Here is a 26,933-nt window from a genome sequence, read left to right on the forward strand (position 1 = left end):
ATTTTATTTCATTTTGTATTACATAATGATAATTGTAAACAAAATTTAAATCCAAAATTTACTTGTCTTACCAATTAAAAATTATTTAATAAAAAATACACTATAGTTGACATTTATATTATACACTTACAAGAGTTCAGTTGTCATCATATTATTAGCTGAAATTCTCTATTTTTTTCTTAGAATATTTTTTGACATGTTGCTTCTTCTCATTCTATTAACCTTTAGAAATGTCTAATTGTGTATCCTACTATTAGTATATATAGCAGAACATTACAAGATACACTTTGTATAAACTGTACATGTTTCTGAGTTCCACTTATTTTGTATCCTTCGATTCGTAAAGGTTCGTTTTCTCCATTCTTTGCCGTTACTTTCTCTGTCTTTATGAGTTTAACTTTTACGATTGTTTATATATATAATTAGATAAAATTGATAGGATGTAGAGAAATCATTTTGTAGCTTTACATTAGTTAGATGTTTTTACTTTAAGTTCGTAAGAAATTTACAAAATATCTTAGAAATTACACTTTTAGATAAATATAGATTTGATCTATTCATATATAGTAACATTGAAAATAATATGAAAGTAAATATCTCACTAGGTTGTGTTATCTCGAGAGGTAGTTAATTTTATGTGTGTATAAAAATGAGATAAATATTGTGCAGACAGTAAAAACAATTACTTAAAACAATAAAAGAAACAATAAATATATTAATGTGTTTGGTAGGGAGAAATAGGGAAATAAAAGGAAGAGATTTTGAAGGATGGAGAATACCTTATTTAGAGAACAAAATGAGAGATAAGTAATTTGAAAATGAGGACTTTGAAGGGAAAACATGAAAAAATCTTAGTTCAATCTACTACTCTACTTCTATCATTTATTACCGGTTAATTAATACTCTCTCCTATTCTTCTGAGTAGTTTTAGTCCTATTTATTTTTTCATATTTACCGAGACAACCTTTTAACTTTTAATATCTTTAATTATATATAATTAAAAATTATGAAAGGTTGATAACTTGATTAATAATTCTTGTATTGATATGAACGAAATAAGACCCCACTTGAATATATTTTAACTTATAGATCAAGAACAAAATACAAATTAAGAGAGAGAAGTGAATAGTAACCCAAAAGTAAAAAGGATTACTAAGAAGAATAGGAGGGAATATAATTTACTATTATCCACTTATCATTGTCAAACAGGATCTATGTTTGCTTGCATATATATAACACATGTAAATTTTCACCCATTTAATTTTACTTGTTGGTTGGTAGCTGTGATTTTAAGATAAAACACAACCAAGAAATCAAGACCAAACAGATAATAGCCATGGCTAAAGGACAAGTACAAGTGCTTAATGCACTTGATGTAGCAAAAATACAATGGTACCATTTCAAAGCCATTGCAATATCCGGTATGGGATTCTTCACAGATGCCTATGACCTATTCTGCATCACAACCGTTGCAAGGTTAATCGGACGCTTATACTTCACTAAACCTGGCGCGGACAAGCCAGGAATCTTGCCTATCCATCTATCGGCTGCAGTGAATGGGATCGCGCTCTTAGGATCCCTTTTCGGCCAACTCTTCTTTGGATGGTTAGGTGACAACATAGGCAGAAAAAAGGTCTATGGCATAACATTGATCATAATAATAATCTCGACTATTGGCTCAGGAATCTCGTTTAATAGCACCCCTATAGGGGTCATAACTACCTTGTGCTTTTTTCGGTTTTGGGTTGGGTTTGGCATTGGAGGGGAATACCCACTCTCGGCCACAATCATGGCTGAGTACGCCAACAAAAAGAGTCGTGGGACATTTGTAGCCGCGGTTTTTGCAATGCAGGGGATGGGTATTTTAGCAGCTGCACTAGTAGCAATGTTATTTGCTGCTATATTCGAGAGCAAGTATAATCCTCCTCCTTTTAGTGTAGACTCAAAAGCATCTGTTCCACCGGAATCTGACTATATTTGGCGTGGTGTGCTCATGTTCGGAGCTGTTCCTGCAGCCCTTACTCTGTATTGGCGTATCCAGATGCCCGAGACTGCTAGGTACACTACATTAGTTGCGCGGAATCCTAAACAAGGAGCTAAAGACATGTCAACTGTCCTTAATCTTCATCTCGATCCAGAGATAGAAAAAATCGAGGAATTAGTTCATAGTGAGAGGCATCAATTCAAGCTATTCTCAGCTGAATTTGGTCGAATGTATGGAATCCGTCTCTTGGGTACAACCAGTACATGGTTCTTAATCGACATCGCTTTCTATAGTCTAAATCTGTTCCAAAAAGATGTGTTTTACTCTGTCGGATGGATTCCTTTACCTAAGGATATGAATGCTATAAGGGAAGTTTATAACATAGCCAAGTTTCAAGCCTTAGTTTCCCTTTGTGGAACTATTCCTGGCTACTGGTTTACTGTGGCTTTTATAGATATAATCGGAAGGTGGTGGATACAAATGATGGGATTCTTTTGTATGACGATATTCATGGTCGCGATTGCCATTCCTTACGAGTATTGGAGAACAATGGAACATAGAGTTGGATTCCTTGTTTTGTATGGACTCATTTTTTTCTTTGCAAATTTTGGACCTAATGCTACCACATTTGTAATCCCTGCCGAGATTTTTCCATCGAGGTTCCGATCCACTTGTCATGGGATATCGGCTGCAGCAGGGAAGGCCGGGTCAATAATTGGAGCAGTCGTGTTTTTATATGCTTCTCAAGAGGAGGATCCGGCTAAGAGAAATCCGGGTTATCCGGGTGGTATTGGCAAGAAAAAGTCAATTTTTATTCTGTGTGTGACTAATATTGTTGGTATGATGTGTACGTTTCTTGTGCCTGAAACGAAAGGTAAGTCTCTTGAAGAACTTTCCGGAGAAGTTGATGTCGAAGATGAAGCTCCATATGAACGTATTGTTGTTCCTTAATATAGTTTTGTAAGTCATCAACTATGTTATGTTGCTTCAGAACATACACTGATACAAACCATATTGTTAGTCCAAAAACAAGGAAAATAACCTAACCATAGTTTTGCTCCATTTGGATATTAATTCATAATTTGTTCTTTGATTTTTGATGTATTATTGATATTGATTATTGATTGATAAATTATGTTATATATATGTATACTCATGTATATTATACACAAACAATTAAAACTTAAATTGATGATTGAGAACTCATGATATGTTATATATTTATAAAAATATATACTAAGCGAGTACGTTCGGGAGAGAAAGTGATCAGAAGTTGAATAGGCTTCGTCCCACACCAACGAAAGAAGGATAGTATTAGCTGCATAGGTTATATAAACACAGATTTTTAGTGGTTAAAGTATGATCCTTCAGGCAGTTACTGGGAAATGAGGCGTGGTTATAATCTTGCTAATTTGTGCGAGATGGGTGTCCGTCCCAAGCCTGGTTACGACAATTGGGCATCCTTTTTTTACCATCTGATCCCTATTCTTGAAGGTTATCTTTTTAATACATTTACTAATTTTTTAGTCTCAACTAAATTTATATATGGATATGGCCAAATAAAGGGTTACGTGGCTGCATCTGAATTATCAGAATACGTTTGCTGTCCAATCAATTTAGCATTATTTTATTTTATGGGCTATAAAAGTTAGTTTAGTTTAGATGGTGTCAATGGGATTATAAAATTCAATTCTTAAATTTCACCACCCTTTTCATTTTATTGCACCCCTTTAAATGAAATTACGAATTTGCCCCTGATTTTTAAAAAATTACAACATTGCCACTTCCTATAAATTTCTTATTTATAATAATAATAATATCAATAACAACAATAATAATAATAATAATTAACTTTTTTATATTCTTCAAAAAGAATATAAATAAAATTAATAATAATAACAATAATAATAATAATAATAACAACAATAATAAAATTAAAAATAATAATTATTATTCAAAAAGAAAAAAATAAAAAATAAAAAATAAAAATAAATCGCCCAGAACCGGGCGATTGGACCCCGGTTCAATCGCCAAAAAAGTAGTAATAATAACTTTTTTTTTTTCTTTTTGGAAAATTTATATTAATAATAATAATAATAATAATAATAATAATAATAATAATAATAATAATAATAATAATAACAACAATAATAATATTATTAACTTTTTTATATTCTTTTAAATAATAGTAATAATAATAATAATAATAATAATAATAATAATAATAATAATAATAATAATAATATAATTGAATTAATAATAACAATAATAATAATAATAATAATAATAATAATAATAATAATAATAATAATAATAATAATAATAATAATCATAATAAAATAAAAATAAAAAATCAATCAAAAGCTTTAAAATTACCGTTTCATTCTCTTGATCTTCCATTTTTCTTTTTTTTTCTTTTTGCTTTGATTTTTCACCACTGATTGTTGAAGATTGGATTATGTTGATTTATATTATTATTGTTGAAAAGAGAAAAATGGAATCGCTTTCTTCAATCACTGGAGAATTCTTACAGAGAATGTCAAACTCTTATTCTAAACATCAGCCTAAATATCAGAGTCAGGCCAACCCTTTACAACAACTGGGAAGGGTATTTATATCAAAAATATCAGCTCCAATACCCCCCCTCAAGTTGGAGAGGTATTAACAACTCCTAACTTGGACAAGAGTTTGCTGAATTGAGGTGATGGCAAGGTCTTTGTAAACACATCTGCTAGTTGATTCTGAGTAGGAAGATATGTGAGTTGAAGAAGTCCTTCAAGAATCTTATCTCTAGTAAAATGACAGTCGACCTCTATGTGTTTGGTTCGTTCATGAAAGACGGGATTTTTTGCAATGTGTATAGCTGACATGTTGTCACAATGCAGAATGACAGGCCTCAAATTGTCCACGCCAAGGTCGTGTAATAGCTGAATTAGCCAAGTAATCTCTGATGTGGCTGAAGCCATGGCTCTATATTCTGCTTCAGAGGAACTTCTGGAAATTGTGGCTTGCTTCTTAGACTTCCAAGATATAGGAGAGTTACCAAGCAACATCACATACCCAGTGACGGATCTTCTAGAATTTGGACAGGCTGCCCAGTCACTGTCTGAGAAGGCCTGAAAGGTTAATTGATTAGAACCTTTTAATAAAAGTCCTTGTCCTGCAGTTCCATGTACGTACCTCAATATATGTTGTAATGCTGAGACGTGTGGCTGCCGTGGAGTGTGCATGAACTGACTCAAAGTTTGGACAGAAAAAGATAGGTCTGGTCTTGTGTGAGTCAAGAAATTTAACTTTCCAATGAGGGATCTATAATGAGCAGGGTGATCATATAACTCACCTGAGTCTACCAGAAGTTTGGTGTTTAAAGGCAAAGGGGCAGGAGCAGGCTTAGAAAGATCAAAACCACAATTATCAAGGAGAGACTTTGTAAATTTCTTTTGAGTAAGGATAGTACCTTTTTTTGTGTAAGAGATCTCTAGACCAAGAAAATAATGTAATATTCCTAGATCTTTTATGCTGAAGGCTGTGTCTAGATGAACTTTCAAGGCTTGTATTTCACTTTGGTTTGTACCTGTTAACAAGATATCATCAACATATATAGCAATAATAGTGATGTCAGAACCCAACCTTTTGGTAAAGAGAGAATAATCGTGCTTAGACTGAGTATACCCTTGCTGCAATAATGTTGTTTGCAATTTATGAAACCATTGTCTGCTAGACTGTTTTAGCCCATATAGGGACTTTCTGAGTTTGCATACCTTATTCCCTGGATTCTCAATTCCTTTTGGCATCTTCATGTAGACTTCTTCATTAAGATCACCATGAAGGAAGGCATTGTTAACATCTAGTTGAAAAATGTCCCAACCTTTGCTTGCAGCTACAGTGATTAAGGCTCTTATGGTTGTCATTTTAACAACTGGGGAAAAAGTTTCTGCATAATCTATCCCAAATTTTTGTGTATACCCTTGAGCAACCAATCTTGCTTTGCATCTTTCTAGAGTCCCATCAGGTCTTAGTTTTACCTTGTAAATCCATTTGCAGCCTATAGGTTTCTTCCCAAGAGGCAGGTCAACAGTGTCCCAGGTGTTATTTTTGTTTAGAGCATTTATTTCCTGTTTCATGGCTTCAACCCATACCAGCTGTTCTGAAGCTTCTTTATAAGTTGTAGGCTCAGTGATGTTGCAAATATTTGAGACCAAAGCAATGTGGGATAGGGGAAGTTCAGAGAAAGAAACTAAATTACACCAATGTTTGATAGTAGGACATACATAGTCACTGAGGTGAGAGGGTGGTTTGGAATATCTGGAAGATTTTCTGTGAGTAGGAGTAGAGGTAGGGGTTATTTCTGAAATATCAATTAGATTAGTGTTAGAGGAAGAGGAGTCAGGAACATGTGGATTGGAGGGGTGTGCAGTATTAAGGGGAATGTCAATATTGGTGTTAGGGGTGAATATGTCAGGAATTTCATCTGGTGAAATGTGTGTAAAAGGTGTGTGTGTGGGCAAGTATATGGCGGAAGAGAAGTCAGTGGAAGGAGATGGGATAGAAGAAGATACAGGACATTGATAGTGAAAAGGAAAATGATGTTCATGGAAGTGAACATCTCTTGAAACAGAGATTTTGTGTGTGACTAAATTCAGGATTTTGTAACCCTTTTGTGTGGGTGAGTATCCAATGAATACTGACGGCGATGCTCTGGGATCAAATTTAGTTCTGTGAATAGTGGGTGTAGAAACAAAACAAAGGCATCCAAAGGTTTTTAGATGATCATAGGATGGTTTATGTTCATATAATTTTTCAAAAGGTGTGATGAAATTGAGGCTTTTAAGGGGCATTCTGTTTATGAGATAGGTTGCACATAGGATACATTCTCCCCAATATTTAATAGGAAGTTTTGATTGAAAATGTAAGGCTCTTGCTGTTTCCAAGAGGTGTTTATGTTTTCTTTCAACAACACCATTTTGCTGTGGTGTATTACTACAACTGGTTTGGTGTAAAATACCAAGGTTGAGGCAAAGATGTTTGATTGGTCCTTCAGTCAATTCTAAGGCATTATCAGTCCTGAAACACTCAACTTTTACATGAAACTGAGTATGTAAAAACTTCAAGAATTGATCAATAATACTAACAACATTAGTTCTAGACTTTAAAAGAAACACCCAAGTTGATCTAGTAAAATCATCAACTATAGTAAGAAAAGAGTTACATCCATTATAAGTGCCATGTTTGTAAGGACCCCAAACATCTAAATGCAACATTTGAAACTTCCTAGTAGTTTTTATACTACTTATTGGAAAGGAACATCTAGTCTGTCTAGCTGCAGGACATATAGTACATATAGATTTACATTTATTAGGATTCAACTGTATATTAGGTTGAACAAGCTTTAAATGATCAAAGGGAACATGACCTAATCTTAAGTGCCAGAGTTTAGCAGAGTCTATAACAGAGATGCAAGCAGTAGGCTGAAGAGGCAAAATAGTCTGAACATTGTAGAGACCAGCTTCTACTTTACCAAGAACATGTGGCACACTCATTGAATGGGCCTGTATAAAGCATTTATCAGCAGTGTATGCTATTGTACATTTCTTGTCAACACATAGCTTGTTCACAGAAATTAAGTTGTAATGAAAGTCAGGAACATGTAGCACATTATATAGAGTGATGTGTTCATTTAAAACTACTGTTCCAGTGTTATGAACTAGAATTTGTCTACCATCAGGAATGGTAATGTGAGTTTTTGTATGCAAAGAGGAGTCATAGGTAGAGAATAAACTTAAATCTGAACACATATGATCAGAAGCTCCACTATCCAATATCCAGATAATGTTGGAACAAGTTAAAAAACAATAGGATGTACCTGCCATGAGAGCCTCTGCAGAATTGTCATGTTGATTAGCGATTTGTGTTTTAACTTTAGTATTATTTGGAGGTTTATTCAGAAGAGTAAGTAAGTATGTTCTGAGTTGTTCTTCTGTATCGTTCTTAGAGAATCCAATTGCAGATTGAATTTTCTGATCTGCTTGATATCCATCTGCATTAGCATGTGCAGCAAATCTCTTTCCCTTGTCCTTGAAAGCACTAAAACCTGGTGGATATCCGTGAAGCTCAAAACATCTTTCTATGCTGTGACCAGGTATCTTACAATGATTACAATAATAGCTACTAGCAGGCCTTTTGTGGTCACTTCCTTGTGCAAACCTTCCTCCTGTGGCTTTGGTCTGAGATAAGTTTCTTGAGTATCTAGAATTATGTGAGTACTGCTTATGATCATTGTTCCTTCCTCTGTTTCCTACCAAAGCTAATGACTCAACAACAGAATTATTATTTGTAGTGGAGAGCTTTGTGTCTTTCTTCCTGCATCAGTAATCTGTAGGCTTGTGTGAGGTTTGGTAGGGGATTCATCATCAGTATATTTCCTCTTACTGCTCCGAATTCATCATTTAATTTCATGAGAAATTGCATTAACCTAAGATCTTGCTGCTGCTTGAAGATTTTTTTAGTCAGATTGCAGGTGCACTGATTACAAATACAAGTAGGTAAAGAACATGCCTCACTTATTTTATCCCATATTCCTTTAATTTCAGTAAAGAATTCTGCAATACTTTTTGTTCCTTGCACAAACTCAGATACCTGTTGTTGTAGAGAGTAAAGCTGTGGTGCTGATACATAGCCATACCGTTCTTCAAGATCGTCCCAAATTTCTTTGGATGTTGGTAGATACAACACACTTTTGGCAATTGTGGGATCAAGATTGAACAATATCCAGGATATCATAAGGTCATTGCACCTTTTCCAAGCTGAATAAAATTTCTCATCTGCTGTTGGTTCCGGAATACTCCCATCAATGAAGCCGAGTTTATTCTTGGATGAAATAGAAATCAACATGCATCTCTTCCAGTCTCCAAAACCTTCCATTGAATTTGACGGATACCAATTGACTGGCTGTGTTGTCGGTAGGATGTAAGTAGTATGGACTAGTGAGATCTTGATTTGGAGGAATGGTGTGAGCAGCCATGGTCAAGAGAATGAAGCTCAAAAACCAGATGAATCTTGATTATTAAGAGAGAAGAATAAAACGAACAGTGAAATAAAGAAAACAAAATCAATTTCCAGATCTGATTTTGCTGGGAAGAAAGAAAAGAAAAAAAAATCAATCTAATAGTAGATTGAATCGAACAAATGAAACGAAAAGAAAAAAAATATCAGAATTTGAAGATCAAGATTTGGAAGAAGACATTAACAGATTTCTGCAAGCTCTGATACCATGATGAAAAGAGAAAAATGGAATCGCTTTCTTCAATCACTGGAGAATTCTTACAGAGAATGTCAAACTCTTATTCTAAACATCAGCCTAAATATCAGAGTCAAGCCAACCCTTTACAACAACCGGAAAGGGTATTTATATCAAAAATATCAGCTCCAATAATTATTATTATTAAATTTTTTATTTTTGTTTTAATTATTATATTTAATTTATTTTTAATTATATTATTATTGATGTTGTTGTTATTATTATTATTATTATCATTATTATTATTATTATTATTATTATTATTATTATTATTATTATTATACTATTATTTTTATTTTTATTATTATTATTATTATTATTATTATTATTATTATTAATATAAATTTTCCAAAAATAAATAAATAAATAAATAAATAATTGCCCGATCTGGGCGATTCATTTTTTTTTCTTTTTGAATAATAATAATTATTTTTAATTTTATTATTGTTGTTATTATTATTATTATTGCTGTTATTATTATTAATTTTATTTATATTCTTTTTGAAGAATATAAAAAAGTTAATTATTATTATTATTGTTGTTATTGATATTATTATTATTATTATTATTATTATTATTATTATTATAAATAAGAAATTTGTAGGGAGTGGCAAAATTGTAATTTTTTAAAAATCAGAGGCAAATTCATAATTTCATTTGAAGGGGTGTAGCGATAAAATGAAAAGGGGTGGCGAAATTTAGTAACTCCCATTATAAATGTGGATCCTGGTCACAATAATAATTTTGGCATTGCTTTTCTCTATTATTGCAGTAGTGGAAAAACTATGCTTATTAGTTTTAGTAATTGAATAAGTCATTATAGTATATAAATGGATAACTACACAAATAAAAACCCAATATCATCATTTTCATTTTATCGCCACCCTCCAAATAAAATTACGAATTTACCCCTAAACTTTAAAAAATTACAACTTTGTCACCCCCTTAAAATTTCTTATTTATACTAATAATAATAATAATAATAATAATAATAATAATAATAATAATAATAATAATAATAGTAATAATAATAAAAATATTTTAAAAAATAAATTAAATATAACAATTAAAACAAAAATAAAAATTTAATAATAATAATAACAATCACAATAATAATAATAATAATAATAATAATAATAATAATAATAATAATAATAACAACAATAATAATAATAACAATAACAATAATAATATAAATAAAATTAATAATAATTATAAAAAAAAACGAAAAAAAATACCCAGTTGCAGGAAAATCCGCGAGCCAACCACAGTTCAGTCGCAGGAAAACCGCGGCTGGACCGCGGTTCAGTCGCGGTTTTCCTGCGACTGGGTATTTTTTTTCGTTTTTTTTTATAAAATTGTTATTATTATTATTATTATTATTATTATTAAATTTTTATTTTTGTTTAAATTATTATATTTAATTTATTTTTTAAAATATTATTATTATTATTATTATTATTATTACTATTATTATTATTATTACTATTATTACTATTATTATTATTATTATTATTATTAACTTTTTTATAAATTTAGTTGTTAATTAATTTTTAATTTTTTTTAATAATTTTTTATTAATTTAGTTGATAATAGTGTTATTAAGTCCAGCGACAAATTCATAATTTTTTAAAGTACAGTGGCAAATTCGTAATTTCATAGGAAGGGGGTGGTGATAAAATTAAAAGGGGTGGCGATGTTTAATAACTCCCAATAAAAATCACATGCATAATAATTAAAAAAAAAGAAAGTAATTCTGATTATTTCAACCATTAAACGAGAACTTTGAAATTTAAGGAGTTAAAACATCAAAGTTACAAGTATTATTGAAAACATGTGGATATACTTCAATTAGAAAAAGATCAACTCATTTCTCTATTATTGGTTAGTTCTTTAATATTATTCTACGGATGAGAACGACGCAAACAAGGGCGTATAACTCCCTTATAATGATTTATCATTTTTACTCTTAATTATTCGATTTTTTTATTTCTTCATTTCTAGAATATAGATGGTAAAAGTAGTTGATTTTGAAAAAAAAAAGTAAAAGTGGTGATTTTGTGAAAAATAGTTAAATTCATAGAAATAGATTATTTATTAGAGAAATTTGCAAAGAAACACCTTTTAAAACCCCTTTTTTGTAAAGAAACACCTTTTATAATTTTTTTTGTAAAAAAACACCTTTTAAGAGACTTTTTTTTTAAAAAAAAAAAAACTTAAATCAGTTTCCGGTGACTTTTGTCAACTTTCCGGCGTTGACTATGCCATTTGAGCTCAAAAGTCAACGCCGGGAAGTTGACAAATGGCATAGTCAACGCCGGAAAGTTGACAAAAGTCACCGGAAACTGATTTAAGGTGTTTTTTTTTTAAAAAGTCTCTTAAAAGGTGTTTTTTTACAAAAAAAAATTATAAAAGGTGTTTCTTTACAAAAAAATGGGTTTTAAAAGGTGTTTCTTTGCAAATTTCCCTATTTATTATGATGAAAAAAAATTCTTTGACATGGAGGAGTAGGCTACAAAATTAAAGTATCAATCATGTCTTCAAGGAATTGTTGCCGCTTAGGAGAATCAGTACGGAGGTAGAGATTATAAGCTCCATTTGTTATACACTTGTACTTGAGGAAACCATTACCTATGATTGTTTTTTAATGTAGTGTTTGAGAATAAGTATTTGATTTTAAATGATAGATTTCAATTATGAAATCATAAATGAAGAATTTAAAATGAAAAGATTTTGGTAGTCATTCTCAAATTCTGAACTTTAACTACTTTAAAAATAATGATAGAATTTAATTCAAATTCAAATTTAAAAATTTTTTATTTGTCAAACAATAAATTTAAGCCAATTTTAAATTTTTAAATAAAATCATAGTTCTCAAACATAACAGAATTTATGTGCGGCATTTTATGATTTGGCTTGGTCAAAGGGATATGGAGAACGACATGCATTTGCTTCATCAAGAGTCAAAACAAGAATTGTCATTGCTTGTTTCAATGGCTTCGTGTATTGGAATTAGATGGCTAGTAATAAGTTGTTTGGGAAGACATGGTATTGTCTACTAATTACATTCTTGGCCATATTAAAGGCTCAGTATAGATAATGATTGTATGTGTCTAGATCAAATTCCCACCATATAGACCCAAAGAGGGGGGAGGACCTTGACCTGAAACCTAAAACCCTAACTCAAAAAAAGCATAGGCAATCTCGATGAAATTTACTAAGGACAGGAGCGTTTAATAAAAAGTAGAGGGAGTACAGTCACGTCATAGTACCTCGTCTACAATAATGATGTGACTAACAAACACAATCATCAGAAAGGAGGAAATATTTCTTCTTTTTAAGGAAAAGACGAACTTTGTATTTAGTGCACCGTAGCACTACCAATAGGGAAATGCCAAGTCAAGGCCTATTGCCGATTCTACACAAAACATAGGGAAGCGTGTCAATCTCAATAACGGTATTATCAAAAGGTTAAAATAGACATTCTATAATACAAGGAATGATCCTGATCTACAACCAACAATGAATATAAATAACATCTCATAGCACCAACTGCAAGGTATCTGATTTTCATTAGTGGAAGCATTACTCTCGAATATTTATTAAACTCTAAGCAATATCTATTGAGAACGAGCTGTATTTACTAAGACCTATCATTCATTAGGTGTTTAGGATTCATTTATTCCTATAAGACAAAGTGATTAAATCACGATACTTAGGCCCCATGCCACAAAAGAAGTCCTAGCATTAACTCTTCAAGCTAAGAGTCATTGTGCACTTTAGAAAGAGTATCTTAGGCATACATCTAGGATTCATAGTGACTTGATCGTTGGAGAAGGTTCCAGAGAATCTTTCCAAAACCTTATAAGTTATAAGTTATAACTCTTGTTACTTGTGCAGAATGAAGTCATCTAGGTAATCTTATAGCAAGAAGCGCGAGATAGTAAAAATAAATCTCAAACCAGCATAACTTTTCTTGTGATAAATCATTCTGCTAACACAGATTAATAGCAAAATTAGTTGTATCCAATCCTAAACAACATTAAAAATAAATTTCAGCTTGGTTTGATAAGCTTTGTTTAGATGCTTTGTTTTTCAAATTTGTTGTTTTTTCTAATTTTGTTCTCACCTTTGATCTGGGGGGGGGGGGGGGGGGGGGGGTGTTTGATGTTTTTTCCATCCATGTGGCCATTTGTATTTGTCCCCATAAGAGCTTTGGGAGGGAGTCAATTCTAATTATACAAGAGAAAATATACAATATGCAGATAATTCAAAATTCTACTACAAAATAAATCTATTATTTAATAATGATTGTCAGAATATTCCTAAAGAATAATTTGTGAAATACAACCTTAAAATTTTAGACTTTTGCAAATTACAGACGTAATATTTAGAATTACAGTTATCAAAGTATCAAAGTCTACAACATTCAGACCAAATTGCAGAATTCCAACCACTTAATTTAAAAATTCTATAATTTGACCTGAATGCTGTTGACTTTGATACCTTGGTAGAATATTAAGGATATAATTCGTAAAAGTATTAAACTTTGAGGCTGTAATTCGCAAATTATTCTATTCTAAAGTCCTATAATTTCCAATTAATTTGTTAAACAAATAAAACTTCAAATTAACTTAAAATTTAAAATTCTTATCAAACTTTTATCTTCCAAATTTTTGATAAGATAAAAATGAATTGCACACTAGCCTTAAAAAAAGAGTCCAAAGTATATATTGCCTTACAATTAAATTATTATCCTGAAAGAGTTACATCATTATGCAAAAGGAGACCTGAGAATATATACTCCCTTCATTTTATACTCGTACTCTATATTAATAGGGGCACAAATATGCAGACAAGGAACATGAAATGAAAGCAAAGCAAGAATGGGAAAAACATTTGTAATTTTTTATTCACTCAATTAAAAACAAGGAAATTTTGATTTATTTCCTAATTAAACTTTGAAACCCAACTTTGTTGTTTTACTTATGCATGTTTAGTTTACCTAATTTTTACTGATTTAAGTATTTAATTGATTTTTATTGATTAAAATTAATTTTTATTTATCAAAACTGACTTTTACTGATTGTAATTAATTTTTACTGATTAAAATTGATTTTTACTGATCAAAACTGAGTTTAAATGATTGTAACTAATTTTTAGTAATGAATTATAAAAGGGTTGTATAGATTAAAAGTTAAAACTAATTTTTGCTGATTATAAATATCTTTTACTGATTATAACTGATTATAACTGATTTTAACCTATTATAACTGATTTTTGTTGATTGAAATTTATTTTTTCTAATTAAAACTAATTTTTACTAATTACTTATATTTAAAAGGTAAGCTAAACAAGACGTTAAACGAGTTTACTACATTCCTATTTATGAATATACACAAGTACACAACCCACTCTATTTTCTAGTCTCATCCATATTTTTTTTCATCTCACCTACACATTTTTTTTTCTATTCACTAGATTGTTTTATTTTTCTACTTATAACCTTGAACAATTCATCTTTATTGTTTACCAACAATATTCTATATTTCCTCCTTCACTATGAAATTGACCCTGTTTCCCATATTACTTTATACTAGATACTTACCCGTGCTATGCACGGTATTTAAAAAATTTTGTTATTACAAATTTATAAAATATTTTAAACTAATATTGCTAAAATTACAAAAAAGGGTTTAAGTAATAAACATGATTAAACAATAACAACACATTTATGTATATATAAATATATAAGTAACAATACAGACAATTAAATTGTATTATTTTATTATCCCACAAAAAACTTATTTACTATTTAATTATTATACATAAAAAAATTATTGTTTAATTATTATACACAGAAAATCAATATATAATTCATGAATCATATGACTTAGTTTTCTTGATTATAGACCTCTTCTACAATGAAGATCTGATTGAAACTAAGAGTCAAAGGACATGCAAATATTAGCAATAACTTATAAACAATATAGCTATCTTTTTTTACAATAAAAAAACCATGATTTAGCACTAAATAATCCAAAATAAATCATGGAATCATGACAAATATTAAAACAAACCAATAAGAATGTGTTTTATACTATTTAATTTAATTTCATAAAAAAATTTATTATTAAAAATACAATTTCATAAAATCAAATTGTAGCAAATTGCAAATTTATTAATCTCAATCTAACAATTAGTGTATCGAAATAAGAAGAATAAACTAAATTAAAAAAGTACCAATTATAACGAACAAATAAAATAATAAAACTCATCACTCCTTTATTATCATATATATGAACACCAAAACTAATCTAGTAAGCCTTATATCCATTAAACTTCTTTGGATACAAATAACAATATGACATAAATAAATTATAACATTTTTGGAATAAAGTTGAGGTGTGAAAGAACTTATGTTCTTTCTTGTTGTGTTGGAACTTGATAAATATATAGTGGAGAAGAGTTTATAGAATAATCTAAGCTTTTCACATTATTAATAATAATCATATACTATGATTTTCTAAGAATTTAATGGAGGTAATCAAGGGACTTGTTATTTAAATTTTGTGGGAATAGCCTTCAATTGTTAATTTAATAATACCTTAAACTTTAAATAATAGTCATATTTAGTAAAATCAATGCTTTTAAGTATTAGCTACATTTAATGAAAACCATGCAAATCTTATGAAATCTATTAAGCTCATCAAGAGTCACAATATAAATTAAAAAAATAAAGTTCTATCATATGAAAACGAAAAGTCTTTTATTTATTATCGATATTAAATTATTATTATTATTATTATTATAACAATTAAATTTGGAAATTCAACACTATAATGACAATGAAGCAAAAAAACACTCTTTGATAGTGTGACATATGGACAAAGTTTTTCTGAATTATAATATGCATATGACTACTTATTTTACATTATTTTTGACAATATTTAAATTATTTTTCTTTAAATCTCATTCACAAATTTATACTCTCTTATCATCTTATCTTACTTATTTTTGCATCAACTCAGAATTTTCATTCTCCAATTATAAATTGATATTAACTTTAAATAAGAGATGCATTTTCATAAGGATTGAAGGTGTATTAATCAAACCTAAGTGATAAAATAAAACAAAACTCTTCACAAAAGTACAAACTACAAAGTGTATAATCTAGTCAACGAAACTTTAAAGAAGATAACTAAAGTCTATGCCACTTATTCCAAGTCAATCCAACCCTTTCAAACACGTCTGTAATATGGAATACTCGTCTCTTTGAATTAACATCATTCAAAAAAATACACTTATAAAGAAAAAATAAATATTTGATAATAAATAAAAAGTGATATAATTGTAAAGGTAAAATTAAAGTAAATTGGTTAACCATTATCCAAAATAGAAAATTACAAAATTATTAGGACGGTCTGAAAGACCAAAATAACAAATATTGCTAAATGAGTGAAAAAATGAGGGTATGTCACTATTTTTCCCATCTTCGTTTCCAAATCCCCCTTCTTTCGCTCTTTTCTTTTGTTCCCTCTTAGGCTTACTCCATCTAATTCTTCTCTTAGTTACCCGTGAAACCAAAAAAATTCCAATTCATACCAAAATCATAACAAAAAAACCAACAAAAAACTCTTTTAGAACTAATACATATACATTAAGCCAAAATGAAAAAAAATACCTTAAACTTCTTTGTGATACTCCTTTTCATGTTGTTAAATTCTGTATCTTCTCAACTGTCTGCAACACAAAAAACATCCATGATCAACCTCTTTCAGCTACTTTCCAAACAAGTTAAGCCCTTGTGGAACTGGAACATCGAAACAAACCCGTGTAAATGGACTGGTGTCGAGTGCAGCAATGCCGGAGTCACAAAACTCGTACTGTCCAACTTAGCACTAAGAAATCCCAGTTTCTTGCATACTGCATGCCAAATTGACTCCTTGGAAACTCTTGATGTGTCTAAAAACCTTCTGAACACTATCCCAGATGATTTCTTTGCGGGTTGTGGCCAAATTTCGGTGCTGAAATCGGTGAATTTCAGCTGGAACAGAGTTTCTGGTGCTCTCCCTTCTTTTCAGAATGGTTTTACCAGTTTGGAAACTCTAGACTTGTCTCAAAACTGGCTAAGCGGAGAGATTACACACCAATTGAATGCTTTGATGGGTCTCAAAAGCTTGAATCTTGGCTCGAATCAGTTAACTGGGACTATTCCGATCAATTTGGGGAAATTAAAGGGGTTAGAGCAACTCCAATTATCAAACAACAAATTCCAAGGTACAATACCAGAAGATCTTGCTGATTTCGGGAACTTAACAAGTCTCGATCTTGGTTTGAATCTGTTACATGGAAGCATTCCTTTTAGAATCATGAAGCTTCCTAAACTGGAAGTCCTAGTGGTATCTGCAAATAATCTAAGTGGTGAAGTCCCCAAAAACTTTTCCAGATCATTACAGAGATTTGCAGCAAATTTGAACACTTTTCATGGTGGAATACCATCTGGGATATCGAAGTTTTTGAGGAATTTGGACCTGAGTTACAATAACTTAAATGGGACGATACCAGACGATTTACTCTCACAACCAAACTTGCAGACAGTTGATATCTCACACAATAGTTTGGTAGGAAACATACCTGAAAATCTTTCGTCGAGTTTGATTAGGCTAAGATTGGGCAGCAATTTTCTGCAGGGATCAATTTTGCGTATTAATTTCGGTGCCCTTATAAACATGGTCTACTTAGAACTGGAGGACAACGGCTTGACTGGAACAGTTCCGCCTGCACTTGGTTCTTGCCAGAAATTGAGCTTATTAAACTTGGCAGGCAACAATTTCTCCGGTGCACTGCCGACAGAGTTGGGTAAGCTGAAGCAGCTTCAAGTTTTGAGTCTTCAGTCCAACAACTTTTTGGGCAACATTCCTAGTGAAATCACCCGGCTATCGAATCTGATAACCCTGAATATCAGCCGGAATTCATTAAGCGGTCAGATCCATCCTTCTATCTCGGGTTTGACAAAACTTCAGTACCTGCATTTGCAAGAAAACAATTTTAGTGGTTCAATACCCGAAAGCATTGGTGACATGATTTACCTGATTGAGCTTCAGCTCGGAAAGAATCATCTCAGTGGAAAGATTCCTCCGATGCCTAAAAACTTGCAGTATTCACTGAACCTCAGTAACAATCATTTTGAAGGGCCAATCCCAGAATTATCATTTTCTATGATGAATGAACTTGAGATTTTGGATCTATCTCACAACAGTTTTTCTGGTGAGATTCCGAGATTCAATGGTATGGAAAGCTTAACATTATTGTTACTCAATGATAACAATCTCTCCGGAGTTGTTCCTCGTTTTGGTAAGAATGTGAGGTTCAATGTCACAGGAAATTTAGGAGTTGTATTTCCACCTCCAGACAGTCCAAACACCAATGAACCTAGCCACAGGAAATTATCAGTTCCTGTCAAAGTTGTGATTTTGGTTGGTGCGGCTATCTTTAGTGGGATGATTTCATTCCTTGCGATTTTCTTTTCTAGACGGATACTCTGTAAGGTTCATGATATCGAAATTCAGCCAGAGCAACCAGATTCTCCCCTCTCACAGGCAGTAGAAAGTCGCTTCTTGAGAACGAACGCCATTCATAAATCAAATATTGATTTTAGCACAGCCATGGAAGCAGTATCAAACCCGCTAAACCTTGTCATGACGACCAAATTCTCGACCTACTACAAAGCAGTCATGCCCTCGGGAGTCAGCTACTTTGTCAAGAAACTCAACTGCACTGACCGGATTTTCCAACCGAGCAACCACGGAAGTTTTGGGCAGGAGCTAGAGGCTTTAGGGAAGGTGAGCAGCTCAAACGTCATGACTCCTTTAGCCTACATCCTGGCCGCAGACAATGCTTATCTCATCTACGAAATGGCAGTAAAAGGTACTTTGTTTGAAATTCTCCATAGAAGTTCCGGGAATCCTTTAGATTGGGCGAGTAGGTGTAGTATAGCGGTCGGAGTAGCTCAAGGTCTGGCTTCTCTTCATAGATGCTCATCTGGTCCTATACTGCTTTTTGATCTCAGCAGCAAAACAATAATGCTCAAGGCATTAAAAGAGCCACTGATTGGTGATATTGAACTTTGTAAAGTGATTAACCCCTGTAAGAGCAATAGCAGCCACTCAGCGGTGGCCGGTTCCATTGGTTATGTTCCACCAGGTAAAAAACTATTTGGTTTATAATTCCCCCAATATTTTTATCGATTATGTTTTCGGTGATCAGGCTGCAATACTCTTGGTTTACAGAATATGCTTACACAATGCGAGTGACACTGGCGGGAAACGTTTACAGTTTTGGGGTGATTCTTCTAGAACTTCTAACAGGAAGGCAAGCAGTTAGCGAGGGTACTGAATTGGCTAAGTGGATTATGAAAAACGCAGCACAGCCACAAAAATGGGATCAGATTCTCGATTTCAGAATCAGTCGGACAACTTCATCTGTCAGAAGCCAGATGCTAGCAGTGCTCAAAATTGCTCTGGCGTGCATTAACAGTTCGTCAGAGGCAAGGCCAAAGATGAAGAGTGTGCTAAGGATGCTCTTAAATGCAAGATGAGCCCAAATCTAAAAGAAGTTCTATAATTCCACAATGAAGCCTACGCGGCTGCACCTCGTCTTTCCTAGTATTATAGAACTATGTAATACAGAATTTAACTACAACAATGTAAGTTTTGAGAAATAAGACAGAATTTGACATAATAATCTGTAAAAAAAAGTACAAATAGCTATTTGTATTCTTATCATCTGGATATCCTATTTCTTTCATTGGTATTGCACTTGGTATTCAACAAGTGATTCTAGCATCAAACTTATGTTCATGTGTTCTTTTGAAATGAAGAATGATACGAAGAAGTATTTGTTACTACAATCAGCATATTTGCAAATGCAATGGATCCTCTACAACATAGCAACAAGCTACTTTGATACATAATCAACTTAGCTATATATAGTAATACATAAATCACAAGCAGAAAAGGCGGAACAAAGCATTTCGAGTTCTAAGCATCACACGAACGTTTTGCAATATGTAACAGCATACTTTGCTGAAAGGGAAAATAGATGGAGACAAGACGTTTCTGTAGTAAGGCAGCAACTAAATTAGAGATTCTATTCAATACTCAATAGTTCCAATGTTGAATAGCTCAAGTAATGCTAAAACTACACGAAAGACCTTGATACATGGGACAGGTTTGAAAACAATGGACCCAAAGCAATCCAAACTTCTCAAGGTATGCGGCTTGTGGAGAAAAACATGATGGAAAAATGACCCTGTACTTAGAAAATTCTAGTTGTGTTCGGTCACTCACAGCTAAGTTTTCTCCACTTGGTTACCGGAAATTACAGTAATTTGGGAAGTATCATTTGAGGAATGAAAATTTTAACACTAGGAAGTTATGCCTCGGTTCAGAATGGGATAAACTACAGTGTCAGATCTTTAGGATCTTCAATAATTTGTGATAGAGTTTGCAAGAAAGCAGCAAGATCAGCACCATATATAACTCGATGATCAGCAGTAACATTAACCTGCATCTGGTTTTTCATGCCTATCCGACCATCTTTACTGGCAACAACAGAAGGTTGAGATGCACCAACAGCCATAATTGCTCCCTGGAACAGTAAATTCAATTGGATTTACCATTTCAGCTTCCAATGTTACTATTTTGAAAATGAACAAAGAAAAGTAAAAGAGCTTACAGTTCCAGGTGGAAGAATAGCATCGAAGCGGTCCACGCCAAACATTCCAAGGTTAGATAGAGTAAAAGTACCTCGAAAAATCAACAACATTACAATAAGAAAACATCTCAAGAACATAAGGTTATATTCTCAAAAGATTGGAAAATCAGGATAACTTTTGCACACATAAAACATATTTACAGACAAAGAAGCTTTGAGTTGGAACTGGAAAGACCAAGAAGCCTACACTAAACCACCATCTTCAACATCTCCTTAGTGTAAACATGTACCCTTAAAATGAAAAAAATTAATCCATCCCCACCCTTTCCTTAATCTTTCTCATGCTCCAAAGTCCAACCATTATATTCTCTTTGTCACCATCCCATTCCTTTGTCTCCACCCCCTTTCCTTCATCTTTCTCATGCTCCTACCATTATATTCTCCTTGTCACCATTCTATTCCTTTGTCTTCACCTCTATTCAACTACATTTTAAGTCAACCTTTATCTAACCCCCTTATTACGTTACTCCCTTTCCAAGCATACCCCAATTGTATTTTAAATACAGCACAAACCAGAAAGATAATTCAATGTTATGCATTTTTTTAACTAAAAAGCTGATAACATTGACGAACCCATTCGAAATAAGGGAAATCATAATGATGGATTAGTTATAGCACTGTTTGTAATTTTGTATTTTTTTCAAAGCTAATTTAAATAGTTCTTCCTAAAAGGGGTTGTTCTCTGCAGCTCTTAGACCTCATATACAGCAACTATACATCATAGTCCAACAGTTTAACAATCATTTGACATGAATCTGCTTTTGAGAAGGGTGTCGGAATTTTTCTTTCCAGATTTGGTTCAGTTATTATTTTTAGTTCCTTCTTATCCCAAAGACGTCCATTTATAATTTTTAGATCTCTCTAGTCCCAAAGATGCCCATATAATTTTTAGCCCTCTCTTATGATTATAACTTTTAGTACCTCACAAAGTTCGTATGCATACAGATACCACAATATCACTCATAGAAAGCACAATGTCCTTGGTTTAAGGCTTAATTTCTCATAATTCCAATTTAACCCAAACTTGCATGGTAAATTTCCAAGTAACTTTCTACTATGAAAGTGCATAAAACCATAGAATACCAAAGCAATTCCTAGGTTGAAAAATAAAGTGACCTATCAGATTACCAAAGTAGTGTATATAGCTTTCAAATAATTTCCATTTCGGAACACCTTTCCCCTGTAGCTTTCATAGATTTTCCAACTGGTAACCAAGACTTTCTAAATCTCATAAAAATAAAAGCATTGTCACAACTCACAAAACAGTTATGTGAAATGTTATAGATCGTCAATAAGGTTTCCAGTGTCGTGTTGTAGAAGTATTAATTCAAGGTTGGGAAACTACTGCACCAATGCACTAGTATGATAAAGTACCTGTATTATATTCTTGAGGTTGTAACTGCTTGGAACGAGCCTTATCAACTAACTCCTTCCATTTTCTTGAAAGCGTATAAATGTCAACCTACAACCAAATTCCACAAATATAATGAGACCCTTTAATATTTCAAAAGCAACAAAATCAGCAATAGAAAAAAGATATACAACTAACCTTATCAGCATCTTGGAGAACTGGTGTAAGTAAACCACCATCCATAGCCACAGCAACAGCAATATTGATATGACTATTATAAGTAAAACTTTTTCCATCTCTACAGCTTGAATTCACCACTGGATGCTTAACCAATGCCAAAGCTGTTGCTTTAGCTAACAATGCCGTCATGGTCACCCCCTTTGACTTAACCTAAGCATTATTTAAGTCATAAACATGTCAATGAATTGTTCACTCCACATTCATTATGAATCAATTTTAAAACATTACCAATCACCAAATACTTGACACACAAACACCTTCCATTACTCAAACAATCCTTTCTTCTATAAAAGTTGAAACAACAAACATATAAACAAAACAATTTTTCCACTGATCAACAAAGCCCCTACTTATAGGTTATAACATCTAACAAAAAAGGCACAACCAGTTATTTCTAGACTAAAACTCTTGGTTTAAAGCATCAAAACAACTTCTATAGCAATAAGTAATTACAACAATGTCAAAAACTTGATCCAAAGATGAGGCCCTCGGCACCAAGAACCAGAGAAAAAAGATGAATAAAAACATAAGATCGTCTACAAAAAACTATAGCATTCAATATATATCAAATTAATCAATATAATATCTCTAAATTAAAATCAACATAAACACGAATATAGTTGTTAATTTGTTATACTAATCAGTCGAATTAATCATTTTCAGTTAAAATTTCAAATTTCAGACCTCACCTTCTTGTACAAAGCATCAAGAGCATCAGTAGTAATTGTATACCCAACCCTAAAAGTTGGAACACCAAGACTCTCCACCATATTCCTACTCACAGCACCCTGCATTGTCGAAAATGGCACCGTTTTACCTAACTCCACCATCGGAGAAACCGCGGCATCCTTCGAAACAACAGCCTCCCCCTTCACCTCAACCAGTGCCTGCGCTGCAGCGGCCGCCTCAACATCCTTAGCAACAATCCTCCCTTGTGGTCCACTCCCGACCACATTTGTCAAATCAACTCCTAATTCCTTCCCTAATTTCTTCGCATATGGCGACGCTACCACTCTCTTCCCTCCTTCTGACGCTGGATGAGTCGAAACATTCAGGCTCGCTTCCTTCACTACCGGAGAAGCCACAATTTCCTTCTTCTCCGCCACCGGAGCTCCGGAACTCGGATCCGAACCTGATTTCGACGCAGAAGGTTTTGATTTCAACGATTTCGCAATGGCATCCGCAATTTCAGCTTCGGATTCAGCTAAAAGAGCAATCGCGGATCCTACCGGAGCAACATTACCTTCTTCAACAATGATTTTCGCAAGATAACCATCATAAAATGTTTCAACATCCATATCAGCTTTATCGGATTCAACAACAACAACCGAATCTCCTTTAGAAAGCTTTTCGCCTTCGGATTTGATCCAAGAAACGATTTTACCTTCCGTCATGGTTGATGAAAGTGCCGGCATGAAAATTTCTCGGATTTTAGCCTGGATTTGGGAGGGTGATCGAGTGGTGAGGAGGTGAGGGGGGAATTGTAGTGTAAGGCGAAGAGAAGAGGGTGACGAAAGGAATGGTGTGGGTTTGAGGTTTAAGAGATTCGCCATTGTTGAAAGCTTTGAAATTATGTGACTGTGTATGATGGGAGAAATAGAAAGAAGTGTTGTGTTTGGTGTGATAGAGTAGAGAAGCCTCGAGTGCATCGAAAGCTGGCGGAGGGAGTTCAACAACTTAACTACCTGCTTCACTGCGTGTGACTTGGACGTTAATAACATTTTAATTCAATCTTTAATATCTCATTATATATAATAAAAAATTAAAAAAATTTAATATTAATAATTTTTATAATGAAGCAAATTAAACAATATCTCATTTGACTATGTTTTAACCTATAGATTAAAAACTAAATAACTAATCGTAAATTAAGAGTTATGAATGAAGTGTTATTTTTGTTATATTGCAACTAATTTAAAACTGAAGAAGTATTTTTATTATCTTTGTTTCGAAATATACTTGAAGTATTTTTATTTTTACCTTTTCATTTTATATACTTGAATTTGATTTTGATTTTTTCGGTCGAAATCCAAATTAAAATTTTCATAATCCAAATTCAATCAAATCGATTTATATGTCAAATTCAAATTGAGCCGATTTTACCGAATTCGATCAAATTACACAAAATTGATTGATTTACACCAAATTGGCTAATTGGCATTAAAACTACTTGTTTGCACCAATTTTTTTTAAATATATTTCAATATAATTGTGCTATTAATGTATGCAATAACTATACTAAAAATTTTACACTTTCCTATTTTATCGATAATTGTAACTTCACACTAATAAAAATACCACTAAGTTATATTTTTGTTTAAGACGTTTTTGTCTCAACTTCTTAGACGTGCAATGTATAAGCCCTAACATCTTGCTCAAATTCGGTATTTGTTGTTTTTCGTTTACAAAACCTCAAAGTCAAATCCAAATCGAATGCCGAAATAAAATTAAAGTTCAATCTAAATTAAACCAAACAAAAAAATAGTCAAATCGAATTACTTATTTGATTTGGTTTGGTTTGGTATTTAGTTTTTCACCAAATTACTTATACCCCTGCATATAAGTAATAATATGAACAAGATTATGTAAATATCATTATGTTGCATCATTTAAATCATGATTTTATTATAATTTAGCAAATAAGATTTATTCAATTATTCATGCATAATTATCATATAACATTATAAGCTTTTATAATATATTTTGTTTTCATACGCCTACTATAATATTACAATTTTTAGGGAAATTTGCAAAGAAACACCTTTTAAAACCACTTTTTTGTAAAGAAACACCTTTTATAATTTTTTTTGTAAAAAACACCTTTTAAGAGACTTTTTTAAAAAAAAAACACCTTAAATCAGTTTCCGGTGACTTTTGTCAACTTTCCGGCGTTGACTATGCCAGTCAACGCCGGAAAGTTGACCAAAGTCACTGGAAACTGATTTAAGGTGTTTTTTTTAAAAAAAAGTCTCTTAAAAGGTGTTTTTTTACAAAAAAAATTATAAAAGGTGTTTCTTTACAAAAAAGGGTTTTAAAAGGTGTTTCTTTGCAAATTTCCCTAATTATTATTATTATTAATTTTTTTTAAAATTTTTTTTTAAATTTTTTTTTATATAATAATAAAAATAAATTTTTTTTAAAAAAAATAATATTAATAATAAGAATAAAAATAAAAATAAAAATAAAAATTTTAAAAAAAGTTAAAAAAAATTTAAAAAAATTAATAATAATAATAATAATAATAAATATTATTATTCTTATTTTATATTTTTTTATACTTTTTATTTTTTTTATTATTAATAAATTTTTAAAATTTTTTTTTTTTAAAATTTTTGTTTTTATTTTTATTTTTATTTTTATTATTAATATTATTTTTTTAAAAAAAATTTATTTTTATTATTATATAAAAAAAATAAAAAAAATTTTAAAAAAACTAATAATAATAATAATAAGGGAAATTTGCAAAGAAACACCTTTTAAAACTCTTTTTTGTAAAGAAACACCTTTTATAATTTTTTTTGTAAAAAAACACCTTTTAAAAGACTTTTTTTAAAAAAAAAACACCTTAAATCAGTTTCCGGTGACTTTTGTCAACTTTCCGGCGTTGACTGGCATAGTCAACACCGGAAAGTTGACAAAAGTCACCGGAAACTGATTTAAGGTGTCTTTTTTTAAAAAAAGTCTCTTAAAAGGTGTTTTTTTACAAAAAAAATTATAAAAGGTGTTTCTTTGCAAAAAAGGGGTTTTAAAAGGTGTTTTTTTGCAAATTTCCCCAATTTTTATTATAACTTTGCAAAATAAATCCTTAGATAATTACGAGAATAATGCATGTTAAATTGACCATTATTCTTCAGAGTTTATTATTTAGGTATAATTTTGCTGTCATAAAATCTTTAGAATACCCGATCTTTTTTTTGAAATGCACTTGAAAATATGTATTGATTTGGACAATAATTACATATCAAAAAGCTCTCATAATAATGTGATAATACATGTTAAACGACCGTAATGCATGTTAAATTGACAATTAATTGACACATAATTATGTGATAACGAGTGACAAAATGACATTTGACAAAGCTCTCATAAGCAACCATTTATCATCTTAAAACAAAGTTATTAAATTGTATAGTACGATAACTTATTGATTTGTAGTTGGAGCTTTTTTCATTGCATCTTCATTTCATTGTTGAACTTGGTTACATTTACTTTCTGCATAATTTTCAAGCATCAAGTTTCAATATCTATAAATATATTTCATAAAAAAGTATACAAAGTATGCC

At 31.6% G+C, this 26,933-nt stretch overlaps 3 protein-coding genes and 1 non-coding gene across 4 annotated transcripts; 3 read left to right on the forward strand and 1 right to left on the reverse strand.

The window, feature by feature from the left end:
* The first annotated feature begins 1,336 nt into the window (after window positions 1-1,336).
* LOC130810668 (probable inorganic phosphate transporter 1-3) lies at window positions 1,337-2,935 on the forward strand. The gene has a single exon (XM_057676810.1). The coding sequence runs from the start codon at window positions 1,337-1,339 to the stop codon at window positions 2,933-2,935; it is 1,599 nt and encodes a 532-aa protein (XP_057532793.1).
* Window positions 2,936-3,364: 429 nt separating this feature from the next.
* Window positions 3,365-3,467, forward strand: LOC130811979 (small nucleolar RNA Z279/snoR105/snoR108). The gene has a single exon (XR_009041589.1). It is a non-coding gene; the product is annotated as a small nucleolar RNA Z279/snoR105/snoR108 (small nucleolar RNA).
* A 13,328-nt stretch (window positions 3,468-16,795) lies between these two features.
* LOC130809911 (leucine-rich repeat receptor-like tyrosine-protein kinase PXC3) lies at window positions 16,796-20,193 on the forward strand. The gene is made up of 2 exons (XM_057675767.1): window positions 16,796-19,487; window positions 19,574-20,193. Exons 1-2 carry the CDS (start codon window positions 16,952-16,954, stop codon window positions 19,879-19,881), a joined length of 2,844 nt encoding a protein of 947 aa, XP_057531750.1. The 5' UTR covers window positions 16,796-16,951; the 3' UTR covers window positions 19,882-20,193.
* A 106-nt stretch (window positions 20,194-20,299) lies between these two features.
* Window positions 20,300-24,351, reverse strand: LOC130809912 (dihydrolipoyllysine-residue acetyltransferase component 5 of pyruvate dehydrogenase complex, chloroplastic). The gene is made up of 5 exons (XM_057675768.1): window positions 23,340-24,351; window positions 22,609-22,800; window positions 22,434-22,521; window positions 21,021-21,091; window positions 20,300-20,933 (listed from the first exon to the last, which is right to left on the reverse strand). The coding sequence occupies exons 1-5, from the start codon at window positions 24,297-24,299 to the stop codon at window positions 20,745-20,747; spliced, it is 1,500 nt and encodes a 499-aa protein (XP_057531751.1). The 5' UTR covers window positions 24,300-24,351; the 3' UTR covers window positions 20,300-20,744.
* Between the last annotated feature and the right edge of the window lie 2,582 nt (window positions 24,352-26,933).

The sequence above is a fragment of the Amaranthus tricolor genome, chromosome 4, assembly GCF_026212465.1.
Source record: "Amaranthus tricolor cultivar Red isolate AtriRed21 chromosome 4, ASM2621246v1, whole genome shotgun sequence".
Lineage (NCBI taxonomy): Eukaryota > Viridiplantae > Streptophyta > Magnoliopsida > Caryophyllales > Amaranthaceae > Amaranthus > Amaranthus tricolor.